Source organism: Lagopus muta, chromosome 1 (genome assembly GCF_023343835.1).
Source record: "Lagopus muta isolate bLagMut1 chromosome 1, bLagMut1 primary, whole genome shotgun sequence".
Taxonomy (NCBI): Eukaryota; Metazoa; Chordata; class Aves; order Galliformes; family Phasianidae; genus Lagopus; species Lagopus muta.
In genome coordinates this window covers 173,646,343-173,669,641 of record NC_064433.1, presented here as the reverse complement: position 1 = coordinate 173,669,641, position 23,299 = coordinate 173,646,343, and the positions used below count along the sequence as shown (strand labels likewise).

The following is a 23,299-nucleotide window of genomic DNA, read 5'->3' as shown; positions in this document are numbered from 1 at the left end:
TGTTAATTGTCCCTCAGAATGATGACTTCGGACTTCGCATTCTTTCATTTTTCTTCTCATGTTCACTCCCATAGCCCTAAATATTGTCCAGTTTGATAAGCACGGGGTTTTGACAGATACATATTATTACTTTGCCATGGCAGTTAAAAGGCTTCCAGTCAGGTTTCAGACTGAGAATGGTACAAATCACAGAGCTTGGCTAAATAAATAAATAAAAGTTCCTACAGTGAGGATGAAAGTATTTTACTGTATGTTGAAGTATTTTTTTATTTCTACTCTGTGGCTGTTCAGGAGCCAACCAAATTCATTTCCATGTGTTCCAAAGAAAAGTTGGGTCTTGCATGAGCATGTGTGTTGAGATTTAGTTTTTTATTTATTGATTGATTGATTATATGAGGATCATGAAGATGACCAGAGGGCTGGAGAGCCTCTGTTATGAAGATAGGTTCAGGGAGCTGGGCTTGTTTAGCTTGGGGAAGGCTCCAGACCTTCCAGAACTTGAGGTGAGCTTATAAACAGGAGGGAAAGTGACTTTTTACATGGTCTGACAGTGACAGGACAAAGGGGTATGGCTTTAAACTAAAAGAAGGGACATTTACGTTAAATGTCAGTGTGAAATTGTTTACTCAGGGCGTAGTGAGGCCCTGGCACAGCTGCCCTGAGAGCTGTGGGTGCCCTATCCCTGGACGTGCTCAAGGCCAGGCTGGATGGGACCCTGGGCAGCCTGAGCTGCTGGGAGGTGTCCCTGCCCACAGATGGGGTTGGGGCTGGGTGGGTTTAAGGTCCTTTGCAAGCCAACCCATTCTGTGACTCTGTGACTCCGTAACTGTGATTCGTCACATAACCCAAGGCATTTGTTAGTTTTAATTTGGACTCTCAGAACTGCAGTGCCCAACTTCTGTGTTTCAGTCTTGCTTATGCAACTGATCACCGATAGCCACACTTTGAGTCATTTCTCTGGGGGGAAAAAAAAATCATCCTGAAGCGTTACAAAACTCTCATTGCACACTGCAGAGGTCTGTGCTTTGCAGTCCTGCGCATCACCGCGGGCAGTGATCTTGCTGGGGATCTCAAGGAGCGCTTCGGGAGAGGGGCAGCGGCTTGAGGGGAGGGGGGGGGGAGCGGCACGACGGGAGCGAGGAGCGCAGCGAGCCGCAGCGTGCGCACAGTGCGCGCAGTGCGCACAGCGTTGGCAGCCGCCCGGCCAGCGCTCAGCTCGAGATGTCCGCGGCGCAGCCGGCAGCGAGCGCTGGGACGTCCGGGCGGGTTGCGGAGGAGCGGGACCGCGGTGATAAATGACCGCGGGCGCAGCATGAAGATCGCCGTGAGGAGGACCCGCCTTTCGGGGACAGCCCGGGCTCCCTCTCGGGTTTCAGCGCGGCCGGGGCCGGCGAGTTGCGGGACCGTTGCCCTCCGTCCCGCCGTTACCACGGCGCGGCCCCTGCCCTTTGTCACGACGGCGTCGCCAGGGCATCGTTCTGACGCTGCGGGACAAGATGGGGCGCTGCTTTTCGGCGGAGCTCTGCGAGGACCGCATGGTACTTGTGGATATTTTTGTCCCTCGGTCCGGGAGCGGGGAGCCCAGGGCGGGAGGGGCGATGCTCGGTGGTGCCGTGCCGGGGCTGGGACTGGGAGGCGGCCGCAGAGAGCGGTGGGTTTCGGGCGCGCTGTCGGTGAGCGTGCAAAGGTGCGAGACGCCAAAGAAGTTGGGTGAAGTTTGAAGAGAGATCAGGCGGCCCTACCTGTCCTAAGGGCTTACCTCTGACACTCCTTTCCGACGTGTCGGTGGCTTGGGTTGGATGGGACCTTAACGATCAGCCAGTTCCAACCCCCTGGAAATTGCTTTCAGGATGGATCTAACGGGACCGAACTCCCGAGCATCGGAAAGAGTCGGGCAGGAAAGAGAGCAGAGGTAGGTACACAGCTACAGGTAGCAGGAGGCTGCCTGGTGCCAGGTAGAGCCAATACAGTGCTTGGTGCTGTGTTCCTTGGCCTTTGCCTGGAGTTTATAGATGAGCGTATGCATTTAATTTACTTAATAGCAGCTTTCTTGGCAAAAACATGTGCTTGTGCAGTGTACTTCATTAGTTTGGAGTTTTAAGATACTCATTGTCAGTCAATTGAAAAGCTGATGCTGTCCCCTTTTACCTAGTAGCGTGTTTAAATGGAGTTAAGGACAGTGTCAGGCTTAATGTAGAGCTTGTGGAAGTGCACTCACTGGGGGCTGTCCCGGTGGTCAGCTCCACCTGTGAACTTTGGGCAAAAGGAAATGATGGAGGAGGATTACTGCTGCCCCCCTGATGGAGGAAAGGCTGTAGGTCATTGTGCACATGAGTCACAGTGGGCAGCAGTCTTTGCTCCTGCAAGTATCAGCTGAACTATTTATTGCTATGACAGGTTTCCCAATGTATATTCTCTTTTTTCTCCTGATAATTTATGGCCTGCCCCCAGGGAACTCTGAATAAAGCACAACCATGACTAAGCACCCTCTGCAGGTCAGAGTCTCTCTCTCTTTTTTTTTTTTTTAAATCTTTTTTTATTTCAAAAGCTCTGGATACAGGAAAACTGTTCTGAAGGAGCAATGTTAATAACCAGTGCAGTACCACAGAGAGTCTGTGGGCAATGCATATTTTTAGGTGGCAGTGCAGAGCATTAGGAAATGTTTGCAGACAGTCTGTACATGTACTCAGACCTTAGGATGCAGCATACTGCAAGTGCATTATTAGTCATCAGGGAGGAGGAACGTGTCCATTTGTGGCTGTGACTCCCACTGCTCTGGTAGCTTTCCCTGCTGCAAGTGACTTGGTGCATGGCTCTGGGCAGTTTTCTGATCCTCCTGGCCTAACCTGTGTCATTTGTGAAGCAGACTTAGTATTGCTTATTGCTGTGTTTAATTTTTATTTTCAGAACTGCACTGCTAACTTTATGGCTGCTGTCATTAATTGGAAAGTTGTCACATTCCTCCCCCTGCCTGCCTGCCCACTTTCCAGGAGCTGCACCAATCTGCTGCTTCTGTCTGTCCTTCAGGGACTTCAGGAAGTTTCAAATTGAATTGGAAGTACATAAGTACCACATTGAGTGTCTGGTTTACTTGCTGCAGTGTTGCTGAGTCTTTCACAGGAGAAAAGCTGGGAAGTCTGCATATTTTAAAGCTTATGATAGGAAAAGAGATGTTACCGCAGCTTTTATTCAACAGAGCATTAGCACAGAGCTAACATATCATTCTACCTGTTTTGTTCTGCATTTCCTTCTGGCTGAGGAGATGGGACGTATTCCAGACACAAGACTTAACCATTGTGTTAGGTATGATGCCAACTTCCTTCATCTCCATCAGGAGCACGATTTTAGTTCATGAGATGTACATCAGTCTCAGAGTCATTTCTTGGGATGCAGCCAATGGAAGATCTTTCTCCTAAGTCTTCCAAGCAATAATTAAAATTGTCATTCATTAAAAGTATTTAAAAATAAAAGCAACGTTTTGCTTAGTTAAAAACGAAAAACAAACAAACAAACACTGTCTTGCTTTCACATTTAGGAGAGAAAAAAAATCCTGGCTCAGATCATAGCCATTTTTTCTGCCTATTGCACTGAAGGACTGGATACTTGCAGTCTCCTCATAGTGTCTGTAGTCTTTTCACTTGCTGGAACCAGCCATGGCCCTGGGGTGGCAGCTGAGCCATGAAGCCCTGGGTTGGACCTGGCTCTCAGTCCCTCTGAGCAGCTCTATTCCAAGCAGTGTCCGAGTGAGGGGAGGCTGCAGAGCTCTGTGGGTCTGCTGAGCCCATGGGGCACAAACCCATGGGAGGGCAGAAAGGTTCCTGCTTGCTCTGCCTTCTCTTTCAAGTACTCATTTGCGATAAACATAATGAATGTTGATTAATTCAATAGGATATCCTGTTAATTTTGAGTCTTGCACATTTGTTTTGGTGGACTTGACCTTGTGTGCGTGGGGATTTTCTGATTGTTTTGATGTTTTGAGGTTGAACCCCTATGAATCTCCACATTGGATCTGATAGCTTTTCGCTCTCACTTCAGATCCAGTTTCACTCTATAGTAATACCGGGTTTCCCAAGAACTGGCATTCCCAGAGCCCTGGCTGCACTGGCTCTGGTGTGCTGGTTATGTGCTGAGCCCCACTGATGATAACAGGGATAGGCTTTTTCATGTGGGATTAGTGTCACGTTGACACCGGTCCCAGGAATGCCTGCAGTCCAATCCTATCGTGTTACACTGACAAAGCAGGTTACAGTAACAGAAAATGTCAGGGATTTGTGAGTTCACTGCACATCCAGGAGACCATGAGGCTGATCCAGTGATCAGCCCAAGTACTCTCTCACAGAAGAGAAAAATAAGCACTGATCATTGAATATTCTGAGTTGGAACCCATAAGGACCATGGAGTCCAAGTCCAACTGATATGCCACTGTTCAGTAAAAAAAAAATCCTCCAAGAAAGCTGCACTACAATAAAACTTGGTGCTGAGGGCACCCCTCACATGTCTGATGTCTCAAGAGACAGGAAAAGAGGTCTGGAAGAGCAATGTGGAAGCTCTTACTGCACTATAAGCCAGCACAAGAAGTGTTGGTAGGGGAGGTACGTGACAGCCAAAGCACCTGAGCTGCATCAACACAGCTGCTTCCCAACATCATGGTGTTTGCCAAGTGTTCCACAGGGTGGGATGGCACTCATGCCAGAAGGTGGGTGTGGGGACAGCTTCTTCCAGCTGGCACCATGGTGACTTCTCTCTTCTGGAGAGAAATTCATCACCAGGCATCCTCAGAGGTAGGGCAAACCTTGAGGCAATGTCAGGTGAGGAGTTTGTCATATTTCTTAGGTAGAAACAAAATTTAAACTCTTCTTTCTTAACTAGGACATGTATTTATTTATTTTTAATTTTTTTTTTAATTCCCATTTTTTGCCCATAAGGAGGATATTAACAATCCCATTGAGTTCTGCTCATCTGTAGATGCTGCAAATGACCTATATGGGGCTCAGAGCCTCCTTGCTGTAAATTGTTTTACTTTCTGGGAGTGGGTAACTTAAGCGTGTGCTCCCCATCTGTGAGCCCCATATCCAATGTATCCCTGAGCACATACCTCCAAGGGCACTGCTCCTGGCAGCCTGTCAGGAACGATTCCTGACTCCAAAGGGAGCGACTGGGCAGTGTGGGCAGATGCAGTGATACTCTCCAAAAGGGGAAACGTTATCTCTGTAAGAATGCTGTTTTCTGCATCTGTGCAAGGGGCACATACCAGGCTATTTTAATCTGGATCTTTTGGGTTCTTTAAAGCTTTTTTTTTTGTTTAGGCCTATTGCAGTCTGGAGACTGCAGTCCTGGCAGGCGATGCCCTGTGCATTAGTCAGCAGTGTCAGTGTATGGAGCTGGCTCTGCCAATCAGATCCACCAATCATTTGGTTTACAGTAAAATTGTCGGGGAAGCGAGTTCCTTGGAAATGGTACATGTCACCCCAAAATGGCACCGTGTAAAGGATTACTACAAATTCCAGGTTAGGATTTCCTGGTATTTCCACAATTAAAGCAGTTCTGTGTTCCTCTTAACAGAGCTGAAGTTAAGTGCAGGAAAAATAAAGAGAAACATTAGTCTCTGAATTCATTCCACTTTCATTAGATTTCTATTAGTCTTGTTTGCTCATTCCATCTTTTATATTCCATTTGCTACTACACTGCCTTGTTTCTCACATGTGATTTTTCCAGATTGTCCTTTAGAGATTCGTTAGCTTTTCTAGCCTGGGACACATTTATAACAGCTTCACCCAGCTTTCCTAGCCATAAGTGACATGACCAGCATGTCTACACAAAGGAGTATGTCTACTTTCCTTTGCCTTCTCCCTAATCTGATTCAGGACTTTTCCAATTTCAATTTATTGCATTAAACAAATAAACTCCTATAGATTTTCCTGAGGCTTTTCTTTGTCAGTTTACACAGCGCTTATGGAATATCTAATATCAAAGTCCCACATCTCAGTAATTCAGCATTCTTAATGACAATATCGTTTATTTTTCCTTTGTCCAGCACATTTGTTTTAATGCCTTCATTATTCAGATGTATTCAGATTTCTTTTGAAACAGGTCAAGGGAAGGAGCTCATATCCTTTGCAGTCAATAAAACAATCTGAAGGAAATGTGGAAATAGGCATGAGCATCATGCCAGGAGAGGTGTCTTCTGTGTAGGGTATGCTCACCGTGTCTAGAATGGTGTAAGTGCAGTAATCTGCTCTGCAAATTCAACTATGTGAGCATACTATTTTGTTACACTATTACTGTGGTAGATGCAGGCACAAATAGATGAAAGTGTTCAAACAGAATTAACAGTATCATCCTGTATGTGTTGTCCAACTATGAATGGTTCACAGATTGAACAGCAAATAGTAGACAAGTCCTTTTAGACACAGGGGAGTAATTGGTGTATTCAGTGCTGTCATGAGCACGTGGCTTTGTGTACATGTATTCCTGCCAAACCAAAGTAGTGGTGGCCAATGAGTGGTGGCTTTTAAGCTTGAAAAACTGAATGAGTTTATTATAATCCCCCCTACCTACCCCACCGCCCCCAAAAATCTGAGGAATCATTCTAATCTGCTTTACTAAGTGAACATGTGAAAGTGCTTATCTGGGATAAACCCGGGGACTACATATTTCTCTCTCTTTTTTTTCCCTTAAACAGAAAGAAAATGCTCTTGTGAAAATAGACGAGCTAGGAGTTGAGCTTGCAAAGATCAGGGATGAAGTCGGTAAGTAGCACAAGCAAAATAACAACAGAAGTGTTTCTCTCAGTTTACACAAAGTCCAATATTCCCTGTGATCTGATCCTGGGTAGCCTGCATACATGGGACAAAGTGTCTTCTGAAACCCAGTGGCAAGGGGATTCTGTGATTTCATTTTGTTGTTGTGCAGACAAGTCCATCATGATGCACTGAAACTGATTGTATATTATCTGTACTGAACAAGTGACTCTTCATAAATCCACCTGAGAGTGGACCTTCGGTATATAAAGGGAAGCTATAAGAAAGAAGGGGACAGACTCTTTAGCATGGGCTGTTGTGAGAGGACAAGGGGAAATGGTTTCAAACAAAAAAAAAGAGGGGAGATTTAGATTGAGTACAAGGAAGAAGCTGCACAGAGGTGGTGGATACCCCATCCCTAGAGACATTCAAGGCCAGGCTGGGTGGGGCTTTGAGCACCTGATGGAGCTGTTTATTATTCCTGTTTATTGCAGACAGTTGGACTAGATGACCTTTAAAGTTCTCTTCCAACTCAGATGATTTTATGGAATTGTGTCATGTGGGACTTGGTGAGCCCAGAGTGGCTCTGCCTCCCCTTGAGGGAGACAGGGATGTAGATCCTTCTCAACAGGGAGGGCTGTGCTTTGCCTTTGCTTTGCCTCTGGTGTCTCATTGCAGAAAAGCTGAGCACAACCCTTTTCCGATGCTCAGCTGCTTGTGCTCCCTCTGAAATATTTTGGCTGATTGCCATTTCAGAGAGAGTTTTGTCCCCGTTGCCGAAGGATACTGCGGCAATAGCAAAATATTATTTACAGTTTCATCCTGTTATTTGACTTCATCCATCCTCAGCATCACTCTTCACTCTCACAGAGGAGCTGCTTCTACAAGTGCTTAGGAAGGGCACATCTGAAGCTCTCTGTTGTATATCCACTTCTCATTTGGAAGCCCTATCTCTTGGATTTGCTCACGTTCTCCGTTGGATTTGCAGCAGGGAGCAGAGGATCAATTTGTTCCCTTACTTTTGTAATTGGTGGTGTGACACCAACTGTGTTTTGAATCTGCAAGCTAGGTGCAGTAACCAGTGCCATGCGTGAGATCAGTTCTTGTCAGTCAGTTCTTTGCTGTCTCTAAAGCAGTGCAAGCTTTGGATGTTAGTGGAGATGTATATCCCACCTGTGTAGTATGAGGGTTATGCTGTTCTCATTCTCAGATGAATCTTTATGCTGTACAAAATTCTACCTGTTGTGCCAAGCTTTATGCAAATAAAGAATAAAACAGTCACCTAACATCAGCAATCATAGGCAGTTGAAGTTAACATTTAGGGGAAAAGTACAGAGTGAACCAGTAACTTAGTTGTTTTGACTACAGCCAAGTAGTAGTTCTGACTTGTCTCAGACACTTTGATAAGCAGACTCTCATTAATTTGAAAGTTATCAGCCCAGATGAACAGCTTGAGCATTGGTCAGAAATTCTGGATTTCTCATGTACATGTTTGCCATGTAAGTAAGACTGCAAATGTCTGGATGAATCAGTAAAACTAGGCTAGAGTAGTCAAGATTGGTACAGGTGGTTGGTCTAATGTTTGGTTGTATAGATGATAGCTCTAATTCAGATAGTGTAACATTGCATGTGTGGTGCAGGCTGATTCTTCAGGTTCTCTGTCAATGAAAAGAGAGCAACACTCAGGGAGGGTGGTCCAGCTTTGACAGGCCATTGTCCAGGACTGTCTCTCTAATTACACAGAATCACAGAATCACAGAATCACCCGGGTTGGAAGGGACCCCAAGGATCATGTAGTTCCAACCCCCCTGCCTAGCAGGGCCACCAACATACATATTCAGATCAGGTTGCCCAGGACCCCGTCCAACCTGGCCTTAAACACGTCCAAGGACGGGGCATCCACAACCTCCCTGGGCAGCCCGTTCCAGGGCCTAACCACTCTCCTAGTAAAGAACTTCCCCCTAACATCTAACCTAAATCTTCCCTCCTTCAACTTAAAACCATTTCCCCTAGTCCTGCTGTCGTCAGCCCTTTTGAAGAGTTTACTCCCCTCCTGGGTGTAGGTTCCCTTCAGGTATTGATAGGCTGCAATGAGGTCACCCCGCAGCCTTCTCTTCTCCAGGCTGAACAAGCCCAACTCCCTCAGCCTGTCCTCATAGGGGAGGTGCTCCAGCCCCCTGATCATCTTAGTCGCCCTCCTCTGGACCCTTTCCAAAATCTCTATGTCTTTCTTGTACTGAGGGCTCCACACCTGGACACAGTACTCCAGATGGGGCCTCACAAGAGCCGAGTAGAGAGGGACAATCACCTCCCTGTCCCTGCTGGCCACCCCTCTCCTGATGGAGCCCAGGATCCCATTTGCCTTTCGAGCTGCCAGAGCGCACTGCTGGCTCATATTCAGTCTCTCGTCCATCAGGACCCCCAGGTCCTTCTCTGCCGAGCTGCTCTCAAGGACCACTCCTCCCAGCCTGTACAGGTGCCTGGGGTTCTTCCGGCCCAAATGCAAAACCTTGCACTTTGCCGTGTTGAACCTCATCAGGTTCACCTGAGCCCAGCCCTCCAGCCTGTCGAGGTCCCTCTGAATGGCATCCCTTCCTTCCACCGTATCAACCGCACCACTCAGCTTGGTGTCGTCAGCAAACTTGCTGAGGGTGCACTCAATTCCCTCATCGATGTCATTGATAAAGATGTTAAAGAGCACCGGTCCCAAGACAGACCCTTGGGGGACACCACTTGTTACCGGCCTCCACCTGGACACAGAGCCATTGACCACCACCCTCTGTCTGCGGCCTTTCAACCAATTGCTTATCCATCGGGTCGTCCACCCATCAAATCCACTTCCCTCCAATTTGGAGATGAGGATGTGGTGGGGGACCATGTCAAAGGCCTTGCTCAGGTCCAGGTAAATGACATCGGTCGCCTTCCCTTTGTCCACCAATGCCGTCACTCCATCATAGAAGGCCACAAGATTAGTTAGGCATGACCTTCCTTTGGTGAAGCCGTGCTGGCTGTCTCGGATCACATGCTCATTCTTTATGTGACCGAGCATGTTGTCCAGGAGGATCTGTTCCATGATCTTCCCAGGCACGGAGGTGAGACTCACCGGCCTGTAGTTCCCCGGGTCCTCCCTGCTCCCCTTCTTGTATATGGGAGTGACGTGACCCTTCCTCCAGTCGTCCGGGACCTCACCTGACAGCCACGACTTCTCAAATATGATGGAGAGCGGCTCGGCAACCACCTCGGCCAGCTCCTTCAGGACCCTGGGATGCACGCCATCCGGCCCCATAGACTTGTATTCATTCAGTCTAAGGAGGCACTCTCGGACTTGCTCTGCCCTTACAGTGGGGAGGGATTTATCTCCTCGGTCCCCACATAGAGGTTTGGGGATGCAGGGTTCAGGGACGTGAAAAAGACTAGAATCCTGGCCACCAGTGAAGACCGAGGTGAAGAACTCATTCAGCACCTCGGCTTTCTCTTCATCTGTTGAAGCCAGTTCTCCTTTTAAATTTACCAAAGTAGGTACGCCCGTTTTGGCCTGTCTCTTCTGGGCAATGTACCTGTAGAAGGTTTTCTTATTGTTTTTCACGTCCCTTGCCAAGTTCAGTTCTGCCTGCGCCTTGGCTTCCCTGATCCCACGTCTGCAAGTCCGGACGGCATTCCTGTACTCTTCCCAGGTGACACAGCCTTGTTTCCAGAGCTTGTACACCCCTTTCTTCGCCCTCAGTTCTCTCAGCAGGTCCTTGCTGAGCCATGCCGGTTTCCTACCTCGCCTGCCCACTTTCTTATTCAGCGGAATGGAGACCTCTTGTGCTTCCAGGAGGGCATCTTTGAAGAGCCACCAGCTCTCCTCAACATCCATGTCTTTGAGGGCAGCGCGCCAGGGGATCTTGGCCAGCAATCCATTGAGTAGCTTGAAGTCTGCTCTTCTAAAGTTCAGTGTCCTGGTCCTGCTCTTTGCCAGGCCCACATCGCTTGAGATCACAAACTCAACCAGGGCGTGGTCGCTGGAGCCCAGGCAGCCTCCAACCTTGACGCCTTTGATGATCTCCTCAGCGTTGGTGAGCAGCAGGTCCAGCAACGCTTCACCTCTGGTCGGTCTGTCCAATACCTGAACCAGAAAGCTATCATCAATGGATTCCAAGAGCCTTCTGGAGCTCTTGCAGCTCGCCGTGTGGTTTTCCCAGCAGATGTCCGGATGGTTGAAGTCCCCCACCAGGACAAGAGCCCGTGAGCCAGACATCTCACGCATCTGGAGCAAGAAAGCCTCGTCGACAGCCTCCCCTTGATCAGGTGGTCTGTAGTATACCCCTAACACCAGCTGACCTATATTTGTCCCATCTCTAATCCTAACCCACAGGCTCTCAACCTGTTCCTGACTGCTTCTCGTAGGGAGCTCCTCACAGTTTATCCAATCTCTGACATAGAGAGCAACTCCCCCACCCCTCCTACCTCGCCTATCTCTCCTAAAGAGTCTATAGCCGTCGATGGCAGTATCCCAATTGTGGGAGTCATCCCACCATGTTTCTGTGATAGCAACAAGGTCATAACTTCCCGAGTGCATCACAGTTTCCAGTTCCTCCTGCTTGTTACTCAGGCTGCGTGCGTTGGTATAAAGGCACCAAATATTTGCATAATTGCAATTATTCACCTTATTTTAAATGTCTACATGCGAGTTGGGTATCTAGTCCCATCTTAGGCAGTGTAGATCTAGGCCAGAAATAGATGTTCAGTGCTGCTTGAGATGCCCCAGGGAATCGGAGACACCCATGTGTGTAAAACACTGTCTGTTATGGGCTGTACCCTTCTGGACCCAGGCAGGATGGTTAGGTTTGGGTGACACCCTCCACCTTTACCTCTAGCATTGTTGTGGAGTCACACACCTCATCATGCAATGAAATAGAAAAGTGCTGCTTCTCAGCTTGGAGAAGAATGTGTGCATTCACAGCTTTGTAAGCACCAAGGAACTTGTTATTTTATGACCCTGCAATGTAAAGAGGCTGGGCTCCAGCTCTGGTTTTCTGCAGAGGATTTGGACCATCAGTGACATCTCCCTGTCCCTCACTTTCCCAACCTGACCTGACCTGTTGCGCGCCATAACAAGGTGGGAAATTGAGCAGCTCAGGGAGCAGGGAGGCTGTTTTGTTTGAGGTGTTTTATATTCAGCATAACACAAATTTCCTGGGAACTGGCCTCATTATCTGTCTCTTTTCGCATGTGGGGTGTGTGGGGATGTGCCATGCAGACACACTTGCCCTCTTTCCTCCATTTTGCACCTGCATCAGAGTTTGATTTGAAAAGCATGAGCACTTTCTTGTTTTAGGCGGTGGAAAGAGTTTCATGTTCTGGGAAGTGTTACAGATTGACTTTCTTTTGGTTAAAACATGTCACTTCATTGCCTGCCCTCCCTGTGTGCTGGGTAATCTCATTAGAGAGGCTATGAAGAGAAGGGTTTCATTGCAGCTCCAATTTAAAGCATGAGTAAGTTTCAATTATTCTGAATCCAGAGCTGCGGGCTCTTTGGTAGCTTTGCACACCAAGTGAAACTGTTGCAGCAAGGGATGGAGTTTACAGCTATAAGCCAAACCACAGAGACAGGACGTTTCACGACCATATAAATCCTGCTGTGGTATGAGGTAGGTGGGAAAGCTTTCTATGTGGCATTGCTGCAGTGCTGAACTCCCTGATACAGCCTCACTTTCTGTAGGGAGCAGAGAGCCTGAAAGGGGCACAGTGTCCATCGAATGCTTCAGAAAACATCAGGATCAGAACAGGACCAAAGCAGCAGTATCTATCTACAGTATAGACATAGTGAGCAAGTTTGGATGTTGCTTAGATGGATAAATACATTGCATGGACACACATGCATGGACACACATCTAACTTGGTCTGTGCTCACGGCAGTTGGCCAATTAGGGAAATTGAAATAAAACGTGTTTAACAGAACATCTCACACTGAAAGGGACCCACAAGGATCACCACGTCCAATTTCTGGCTCCAAAAAACAACCCCAAATCCAATCCCAATGTCTGAGAGCTCTGTCCAAATGCTCCCTGAGCTCCAGCAGCTCATGGCCGTGCCCACAGCCCTGGGCAGCTGTTCCATGCCCACCGCCCTCTGGCGCAGACCCTTTCCCTCACCCCCAGCCGCCCTCCCCTGACGCAGCTCCATGCCGTTCCCTGTCGCTGTCACACAGAGCAGAGCTCAGCGCTGCCCTGTGAGGAGCTGCAGCCGCCATCAGGCCCCCTCTCAGCTTGCCCTGCTCTGTGCTGAACCAGGGGCCTCAGCCGCCCCTCACACACCTTGCCCTCCTGACCCTTCCCCATCTCTGTAGCCTTCCTGTGAATGCTAACAGTTTGATATCCTTCTTGTGTTGTAGTGCCCAAAACTGTATGCAGGACGTGAGGTGAGACCTCACCAAAGCAGACTAGAGCTTAGTCTGACGCCATAGTAGAAAAAGACAGGAAAACACATGATTTTCTGCTTCCAGGAAACATAAAATGTCAATCAGTGTAATGGTTTTGAAACATTCTGAAGTTGTCTGCAGCTTCAGAGGCAGCTTCTTCCACTATGCTGACTTACAAGGCCATATGTGTCTGTGCATTTTGAAGGGCAAAGGAAGGATAAGCGTCTGACACAGTATATTCAAAAGCTCAGTATTTTTCTAAACCAGCTATGGACCTAAATCAGAAAGCAGGACTTTCAGTGCCATCTAAAACACACCTTTTTTGTGGTGGTGTTCTGAGTGTTATCACCATGATAATTTTAATCACTTCTTTCCCAATAGCTCTTTGATTTAATTGGTATCAAGCCTTCAGTGTCAATTCAGTGTCTGAATTGACTGCAACTATTCGGTGCCATAGTAAAAGCTGCAGAGTACTCTGTGACACTGCTGCCCTGGGAGCCAGGAACAATACAGAAGAGGAACCTAACGGGGAAACAGATTGAAGCATTCTTGACTCAGTGGAATGCTAGAGTTGCACCTTCTAAAACAAGTTGTAGACATGCTCATGAATTTAGAGACGTTGCCACTGGGTTAGTACACAAGAGTAAAACATGTACACTTTCTGATTGCCCTCAGTAGTAGCCTGTCCTGGGTGCTCTCTGGTTCCATGGAGCGCACAAGATAGTTGTTTGAATGTAACAATAGTGGGCACTAATGGTTTTAAGACATCCTTGTTGGAGGTGGTATAAGAAAAAGGCCTGTGGGGTGAACAGCTCCCAACAGATGGAAAATAACATATGCATAGGATGCAACTCAAGAACCCGTAGGTCTTCTGCTTCCCTGGTATGTTGTTGTAAGTGGGACTATGGCCAAGACTATGACTTGAGAAAAGGAGATAAGGAAAATCTCTTCTCCCACATGAAAGACCCTGTGTCAAGTGTGATTGTCACATGTGCTGTCTTTACCATCCAAGACAAAGCAGATGCCCTAAAGACTTGATTTTTTAGTCCAAGACTGTGCTGGCCAGAAAGAGGACATCCCTACAACAGAATGGAGGTCCATGAAATTCCTTGTTTTCGTATTATTCCAGGCCCCAGTTTTGTGTGGGCATTGGCAGGACTCTGCCAATGCCTCTATTCAAATAAATACTCCTGTGTATGAGTGTTAAAGGGAGGAAGACAGAGGAGAGTGTGAGCCTGTTCACAATTGGGATTCTGGAGAGTCCCAGTGTTGGCAAGAACCACTTTGCTCAGTGATTTACAGAGTTGATGCCACCCTTGCTCCCAAGGAGCTCAGAGCCTGACTGTATACTTATTTTTGTGTCCTCAGCCATCAACACAGCGAGATGTAAGAAATTACAAAATGAGAAGGAGGATCTGGAGAGGCGCTTAGAGGAGGAGGTGAGAAAGCTTCGCTGGCAGCAGAAGGAGGAGCTGCAGGTTCTGGAGCAGCGTTTACATGAGGATTACAGCGCCAAGATGGAGAGCCTGCAGGAGCAGCACAAGCTGCAGCTGGATCTCATCAAGTCTCAGCATCTGCACCAGGTCAGTTCTAGCCTGTTTGATTCAGAAAAGCAGACCATCTCTGTTCTGAGTGGTTTCAGGTAATGAAACACAGGCAATCTCAAACATGAAGACACTGGTAAAGATGACTGATGACTAGAAAAATGTATTCCAGATTATCTTTATGGCATTGCCCTCCTATGGTTCTTAATGGCATTTCAGTATAGTATAGTTCAGTATGTTACATTGCCATGTGTTTTCTTAATATGCTTATTGATGTTTTACAACTAACATAAATAATTATACTAGCTTTGCTCCCCACACCTACTTGTTCCCTGTCCCTCCTATTCTAGTCAATTTATATGAAACCAATGGTTGAGCAAGAACCTGTTATGCAGAAGTAATGCCAGTAGAACCCTGTCCCTCATTCTTTCAAATGCCACTGCTGATACCAGTGAGGTGGGATCCATGTAACGCATAACCTAAATATCAAGTGGGTGATACACTCTAGGTTCCCTGATGTCTTCTCCACCATTCAGACTAGTCTTTTAGATTGTACAAAACAAACATTTCTCCTTGCATTGCAATTTTTATGTAGGTAGGGAGAAAGGCTCCCGCATACAGTTACTTTAGTCCTACTTTTAATGGCTGGAGTGAATGGCAAATGGTACCCTGGACTCCATCAGAAGAGGGGTGGCCAGCAGGGACAGGGAGGTGATTGTCCCCTTCTACTCTGCTCTTGTGAGGCCCTGTCTGGAGTGCTGTGTCCGAGTGTGGAGCTCCCAGTACAGAAATGACAGGGAGCTGTTGGAGAGGGTCCAGAGAAGGGCCGTGAAGATGATCAGGGGACTGGAACACCTCCCCTATGTAGACAGGCTGAGGGAGCTGGTCTTGTTCATCCTGGAGAAAAGAAGGCTGTGGGGTGACCTCATTGCAGCCTTTCAATACCTAAAGGGAGCCTACAAACAGGAGGGGAATCAACTCTTTGAAAGGGTTGATAACTGCAGGACAAGGGGAAATGATTTTAAGTTGAGGAAAGGGAGATTTAGGTTGGATGTCAGGGGGAAGTTCTTTACAGAGAGATGGTGAGGTGCTGGAACAGGCTGCCCAGAGAGGTTGTGGATGCCCCGTCCTTGGAGGTGTTCAAGGCCAGATTGGATGAGGCCCTGGGCAGCCTGGTCTAGCATTAAACGTGGAGGTTGGTGGCCCTGCATGTGTTGGGGGGGTTGGAGATTCATGATCCTTGAGGTCCCTTCCAACCCTGGACATTGTGTGATTCTGTAATGATCCTGTGATTCTGTGAGAACAGTAGGTTGGGGCACAGCAGAGGCTACAGTCCACAGTTTTTAAGCTCAAACATTTATAAAAAGGGAAATGACCCCATTTATGCCCTGTAAAACTCCTGAGACAGAAGTGAAAATACAAACTGAGATGATGACAATTCTATGTCTCTTGTACTGTGTTTACAGCATAATTCCAGTGGTAAGGTACACCGCTCAGCCAGCCATGTCAGATAGACACACTGCATCCCAGCCTGTGCCCCTGCCACCCCAGGAGCCACCGTGCAGGCAGAGGGGACAAGAACACTGTGTGCCACTGGGCCCTGTGCAGTAGAGCAGTGTTACGGGCTCCTTCGTAGCCTTCCCTCAAAAGGAAGCTGTTGGCAGAACCTCCCCTCCCCAGGTCTCCCACCACAAGCTGCCAGCTTGCTTCTTGTTTGTTTACTCTGCTATCAATGGACCCATAATCTTTGACAGCTGATTCCAGCAAAAATATTTTTATGGGGATGTTTCTTCTTTTTCCATGTAAAGATCTGGGGGAGGGTGAAGCTGTCTCTCTGGATTTTACCCATTTTAATTGCTGTGCCTGTTAGCTGTTATTGATTTGCAGGGCTTGTAAAGTGCAATACAAAGGCTTTATGTGACCAAGCTCTTTTGTCCCAGGCAAACTGCCTTTTTTCTGTTGCTGCATTGATTTTTAAAGATGCTTGGGAAGATGCTGTAAAATAGTTTTTTCTGCTCTACACTGGAGTTTTCACAGTCTTTCTCTGGAACTGCATAGTGTCTGTTCTTGAACTGTGTCTCTTGGTTCTCATTTTAGTTTATGACAGAACATTTTTCTTACAAAGCCCCTCAAATTTTCTGCTTTGGGTTATGTTATAAAGGAGTGGGTGGCATTCCCAAAAGCTTTGGCTTTTTTATCCTCCTCCCTGTGTTAAGTGTGCCAGCTTGTCTTGAAAGAGATACCAGCTCTAGCTGCAAGCCTTGCCCCTCCTGGATCATCAGGCATTAGCATTTGTGAAGGAATTTGTTCTGCAAGTTAATTTTTTGCTAGGAGAGCTGATGACTTATCTCTGCTTCTCTTTGAAGTGCTTCTCCAAGCTCCAAAGACAGCAGGGTGGATGGTGACTTTATTCCCCTCAGGCTGATCGCTGCAGCGTGGGTTACGCAGGTCACTGGACTACCAGTATACTTACATTTCTCATGTCCTCGTCTGCTGCAGTGCTATTAATCACCACACTGAAACAGTGGAGGGGCAAGTAGTTCTCCCTCCTCCAATCCTTTGGTTTGCTCCAGAACTCTTAGTTCCCAGTTCCCACAGGAAGTAGAGCAAACTTTTCTCTCTGTTGCTTCGGAACCTCTGTTGTGAGCCTGGTATCTCTGTCTTTTCAATCCATGGTTCTTCCAGCATCTCATGATGAGTGCTGGTAGTTTTTCCCTCCTGACTCATACTCAGCTGTACATCCATCCTGTGTTCGTTGCTATCAGAAGCTGGCTGGAAAGCTGCTCACCAGTGACACTTCTTGGCCTCTTGCCCTGGAACAGGACAAGGAGAACTGGGGGAGCTGTGTTGGCCTCTGAACCAAGTTGCCTAAGAACTAAGCATAAGAGCCTCACACGCAAAGGGCTTGTTATCTGTGGTTCTTCATCCTCTGCTCAACTTAGAGAGATGATGCTCTGGAGAGGGGCAGCACTTGGCTCTGAGCATGCCACAGAACACAGCCTGCTCAAGGGACTGGAATCATTCAGCCCTAATGCTGGTGAGCAATGATCAGGTGTGACAATGCATGCCAGTGTTTCTATGTTCCTTGCAACTAAGTGCAAAATTATAAATCCATGGTCCTGACTTGCCTGTGTTTCTTGAGCAGTTCAGCTCAAACTGCTTTGTCTTCCAGCCCCCTGAACTCCTACTAGATCCTCTTCTTCCCTTTGGCTTATTAATCCTTAAAAATCCCATATGAACTTCTTTTTATAGCCAGAAGTAACTGTGGCAGGATTTAAGTGAGTTGATCAAGTTTACAGAGTAAGTTAGTAGCAGGGTTGGAATGTGATCCCAAAGATCTGGTTCCAGCTGCCAAGTAGACAATCTGCCATGAAAACTGCAGACTGGAGGTCACACAGGAAGGTTAAAAGGAGTCATTTGGGATGGGAATATAAAGCATTCAGAAACAGAAAAAACCCTGGAGACCATTTGGAAACTGGAGCATATTTAATTGGCCTTATAGATAAATAACCTGACAGGGATTGTGGCAGAGAAAGGAGACCCCTTCACCCTCTGAGGATGTTGGAATTGATCTTAATTTTTCCTATGGGATGCTGCTGAGCTGAGCAGCAATTAGAGCATGAGTAAAGACTTAAGTAAGGGTGGGTTAAAGAATGTGGCAGTGCTCACACGAGGCATGCAGACTGGGAGAAATCAAGTGATATTTCGCATCCCAATAGTAGCCCACTGGGTCATCTAACCCCCACTGCCCTGCTCTCCCATGCAGTACATCAACAAGCTGAGTTCCATGTTGTTCTGTGAACAGTTCTTCCCCTCTTAGTTGTCTCCTGCAGTTTTAAGAAAATGGATTTGTATGATTTTAAATTCCATGTTTAATGCCTGTTTTTCATTCTAAGAGATAACCTTATCCAATCTGATACGAAATATTGCTCCTGTTGGGTGATCTAATACATATGTTTGACAGATAAACACAGTGAAATAACATTTATTTCAGTGGAGATGTGCTTGGCTGCAGTATCTACCAGTGTAACAGTGGACAAAGATGCTGTGTGAGGCAAAGTGACTTTGCAACAAACAGCTGATTCTTTGTAACAATGAAACAGCTCGATTTTGTGCATTGCCAGATATCACAGACAGTGTGCAGATACCACAGTGTGTATAGGGAATGAGATCACTGTGATTACAAAACCTGGAAAAGCACATCAGGTCATCGATGGTAACACTCAGAACTGCTCTGATGAATACTTGAAACCCTAAGGAATTGGGGGTGGACTCCAGGGCTTTTCTGATGTCATTCCCATGGCCATCTTTACAGAGCTGTAAGTCCCATTTTGTTCCCACTTGGATGGCTGCTGAATAAAAGAGCCCAGTGAGTGAAGTTTGAACTTCATTCCTTAGGTCATTGAGCTGCTTGGCGGGGAGCTTGCTTGCAAGCCTTGATTTTGGGTCTCTCTTCAGAGTGAATCCCTTCTAGAAATACGGCCATAAGTTGAACAGAGGTAATGCAGGTGGGCCGTGTTTGGTTAACCACACGGACATTGCTGCTGAATTGTGCTGCTGTGGGGCTGAGCTTTGTGTAGACAAGGAGGCAGGACTGTTCTTCAGCTCAGACTGAGAACAGAGAAGCTGCTGTTCCAGGTTGTGCTGTGTTTGCCTCATAGTCAGCAAACTTTGCAAGGCTCTTTGCTGCCAGTTGTTTGCAGGGATCAGTCAGAAACCAGGGGACTTTTACATACTTCCCTGATTCATAAAGCATTTTGTTTCCTATGAACTGGACTGGGAGTAGGAACAGGCTGCAGGACAGGACGCAGGGAGCTTTCGCTGGTGCTGGAAACCCGCTCAACAGCTCAATCTGTGGGTCTTCCTCACTCAATGTCAGGTTAGAAGTGAAGAAGGAATTTCTGCAGATCAGAGCAGGTGCTGTCATGTCTTTCATCAGTTTATTGGATGTGGACTCAAAGAACAGGATTCAGGAGGAGTTTGGAACTTGCATATTGATGGCTTTGTAGGATGCTCATTTTCAAGTAGGAGTGAGATAGATCGTGATTCATTTTTTAAACCTACTGATGATAAGTTCAATGTTTCTCTAGAAATGAATATTTTACAACTATGAATAATTCATAGGCACTTTCCATGGAAGATAATTCAAGACTGTGCAATTAAACTCATTGCAGTACAGAGCCACAAAAATAGGATTACTCTGAACTGTGCAAGTTTATCTGACCATCAGAGGGAGCCAGGCAATGCATACAATTTAGATTAATTGAATGTTGAGATTTTTAAACATACCCTTTTTTCACATTTTTGCTTTGTGCTTTCTTATGTGCCTCATTTATCACTTTAAAATTGAAAGAGAAAAACGACGAGCAGCAGTGGAGGTAATGCTGACACTCCAGGAGGTAACGTGCCTCTTCTGTAATGAATTAGCCTGGCTCATGTACGGAGGGTGTCACACTCAGTAGATCCCTTTGCTGTTTCCAGCTCACTGCAGCTGTCTAACAGTGGCTTGTCAGTGTGCTGCAGCACGTCTAACCGTGTGCCCGTGTTTCCATCTGCTGTCACTGAACAGGTGTCCGACATCACAGCTGTCCACCAAGCTTCAGTATTACAGCTGGAAAACAACCACTCCATCGCCCTTGCTGTACTGCAGGATGAGCACAACCGTGAGATCCGAGGTAAGCCAAGGACAACCTAATGGTTATCCCAGAACAGGAAATAGCCCTGCATCTGTGTAATGCATCTGTGTAAGCCTGGAGTGTCTTTCCCCAGAGGAGCTGATACAGAAAAGCTGTGTTGGTCTGTGTTGTGTGATAGGTATGTGATAGGACAAGGGGGAATGGCTTTAAACTAAAAGATGGGAGATTTAGTTTAGATGCTGGGGAAAATCTTTCACTCAGAGGGCAGCGAGGCCCTGGCATAGGATGCCCAGAGATCTGTGAGTGCCCCATCCTTGGAGGCATTTGAGGCTAGGGCACGAGGTGTCCCAGGGCAAGGATTAGAACTGGGCAGTAAGGGACAGTAAGATCCCTTCCAAACTGACCCATTCTGTGATTCCATGATTCTGTCTTTCAATGCCGGATGAGAGAGAGCCATATGCAATGCATACAGCATTCAGCTTGCACCTGAGAGTGTCTGTATGATGTCTGGGACAAAGACAAGACTTTCTCCATGGGTTACTGAGTCCAGATGCCACCTCACCTCACCAACAGACTTTTTCTGAAGATCCTGGGTCCCTGAGCCCAATCCTTGGGCACTCGGGATGCTGGAGCTTACTGAACAGCTCTCGGTGTCAGTGTTTAAAAGCTATTCCTTGCTTAAGGATGCGCTTATCTCTGTGTTTTTGCTAGTATTTTCTGATGACTAAAGTTGGGGATGGTTAAGGCCAAAGCGTGAGCTCCTGCTCCTGCCGTGGGTGCGAGATGCCCTCCTGTGCCCGCAAGCTGTACTGCAGCTGCTGCGCAGAGCCTCGGAGAGCAGCACTGGTGCTATCATCAGGAAGGGATGCTTAGAGAGCACAGCCCCGCGGGCTGGGAGCACAGGCACAGAATAGGTTGTCCGTGTACTAAAAAGGTAGTACTGAACGCCGAGTATTGAGTGCCCAGTGCCAGTTTCATGCCGTTGGTTTGGAGGCTAAACTATTCCACTTTGTTTATTAACTTTTAGTTATTAATCCGTCCAAGGTGACTTTTCTAGTAGTGAAGCCCTTAATCGTGTGATATAAACAGAGGAGTTTTTGTCTCCAGGATCTGATAGTGTCATTAAACCTTACAGATCCTCCACAGCTCCTGGAGAAGCACCAGCACTTGCCTTTTTGCATCCAAGTTGCTGTCTCCCTGTTTTATCTCCCCAAAGCAACTGCCATCCAATTTGCAAATGTACCTAATTTCAAATCCCTTGGCTTGGGATACTCACTCTGAAGAGGTCAGTTGCCCATTTTTATACCGAACTTTTTCAGATCACAGCCCCTGGAAGCTGACAAATCTGAAAAATCCACATTCAGCCACACAGGCACAGAGGTACCACTGAAAAACTGAGAAATGTTGATCCTCAGAACAGTTTTCCCAGAATCCTGTGGTGTGTTACTGCTGATTTCCTCCTCAATTCCATGCCCTAAAACTGCTTTCCAAGCGGTGCTTGGCTGCCAGTCTCTGTGCTCTCAGACCCCGCTTTGCTGGACTTCACTTAGCCATGTTGTGTCTGTGTGTGTCTTCCCCCAGAACTGGTTGCTGCTCACGAACTGGAGAAAACACAATTAAAGGAAAATTTTGAAAAGCTGCGGCTGTCGCTCCAGGTTAGCGCTTCTGTTATTTCCCACCCTGCAGTGCTGTTGCACAGCACACCGGGCCCTTGAATCTTACCAGCTGTATTTTGTGGTGCCCATTGGGAAGGCGCTGCTCCCCTTTGTCCCTATCCATCCCTTCAGCACAGGAACCTGTGTGCCAGGGATACCTCATCTTCTCTAAAGGCCTCTTCTGCTCCACCTGTCCAAAGTGAGATGAGCAGCCAAGGTGTCCCTTGGGCTTTTCTCACTCTTTTGGCTGATTCCAAATATGTTGCGTCTGGAAGAGAAAAGCAGGCAAACCTACAGGGAGGAAAATGCAGCTAGGGTTTGTGTTAGCTTTGGAAACCGTGTGAACAAGATGCCTGAGTACATAGTGCCAGCTCTGTTTGATTGTCTAAGCTGAGATTAATTATGAGTTAGAAAAACCCCAGCTGGTGTGTATTGTTACATGCAGCACTTGTCACACCTCATGCAGCTTTTACAGCTCCAGCCTATTCTGCAGTAGGCACTGATGCAGTGTTACAGCTGAGAAATGACAAACACAAAATACAAAATGTGGCCTCACAGCAACTGCAGCTTTTACAGGAGTGGGCTGTACAGAAGGTGCAGGAGTACCTTTCGTGGGAACAGAAATGAGACTGCTTAAAATAGCACATTGTTCCTGTAGATAGCTCTGAGATGTCATTCAAAGCCTACTCTGCTAACTCACCGTTGCTTATTATCGTATCAGAAGCCCCTAAGTAGGCTGGAATGTGGCCTACAAAGGTGAAAGAAGCACGATGGGCATCTCCTCCACCCCATTCAGACTGTAAGAACTGCACAACAGATCTCTTTCATGCCTGCAGTGTAAAAATGCCAGCTGTCTCAAGGCAGGTGTGGTTGTTCTGATTCATCCCAAGGTGACAGGGTGATTTAGCATTGAAGACATGTAATGGAGCAATGCCAGCCATTGTCATCTAGCTGCAGGCAGTGCAGGGATCTCAGGCCTGCCCAAGGCACTTTGTTAGGAAAACCCCACTGTACATTCAAGTGACCTTACATAAAAAGCTCCCCTGGCAGTGGTTTCTGAGCCTTGGTTAGCTCCCCTGCTGGTTGCACAGTGCAGATTGGCTTGTGTGGATGTGAGAGGGATGATTGATGACATGGTGATGTGATCATTTCTCCTCCCCTGCAGGACCAGATAGACACCTTCACCTTCCAGAACCAGTCCCTGAAGGCCAAAGCAGACCGATTTGAAGAGGCTTTGAAGAAAAGCACTGAGGAACAGCTGAAGGTAGTTGGCAATTATCATTACACAGCCTTCATATGTGCTTCTGTGTTTGGCACACAT

General features: G+C 47.1%; 1 protein-coding gene across 3 annotated transcripts in view; it reads left to right on the top strand.

The window, feature by feature from the left end:
* Window positions 1–23,299, top strand: part of MTUS2 (microtubule associated scaffold protein 2) — a 267,070-nt gene that overhangs the window by 234,816 nt on the left and 8,955 nt on the right. For all 3 annotated transcript variants that reach the window (XM_048933633.1, XM_048933634.1, XM_048933635.1), the window contains 5 exons: window positions 6,683–6,749; window positions 14,512–14,726; window positions 20,257–20,362; window positions 21,905–21,978; window positions 23,144–23,242. In XM_048933633.1, coding sequence (XP_048789590.1) covers window positions 6,683–6,749; window positions 14,512–14,726; window positions 20,257–20,362; window positions 21,905–21,978; window positions 23,144–23,242 — 561 coding nt within the window. The remainder of the gene's footprint in view (window positions 1–6,682; window positions 6,750–14,511; window positions 14,727–20,256; window positions 20,363–21,904; window positions 21,979–23,143; window positions 23,243–23,299) is intronic.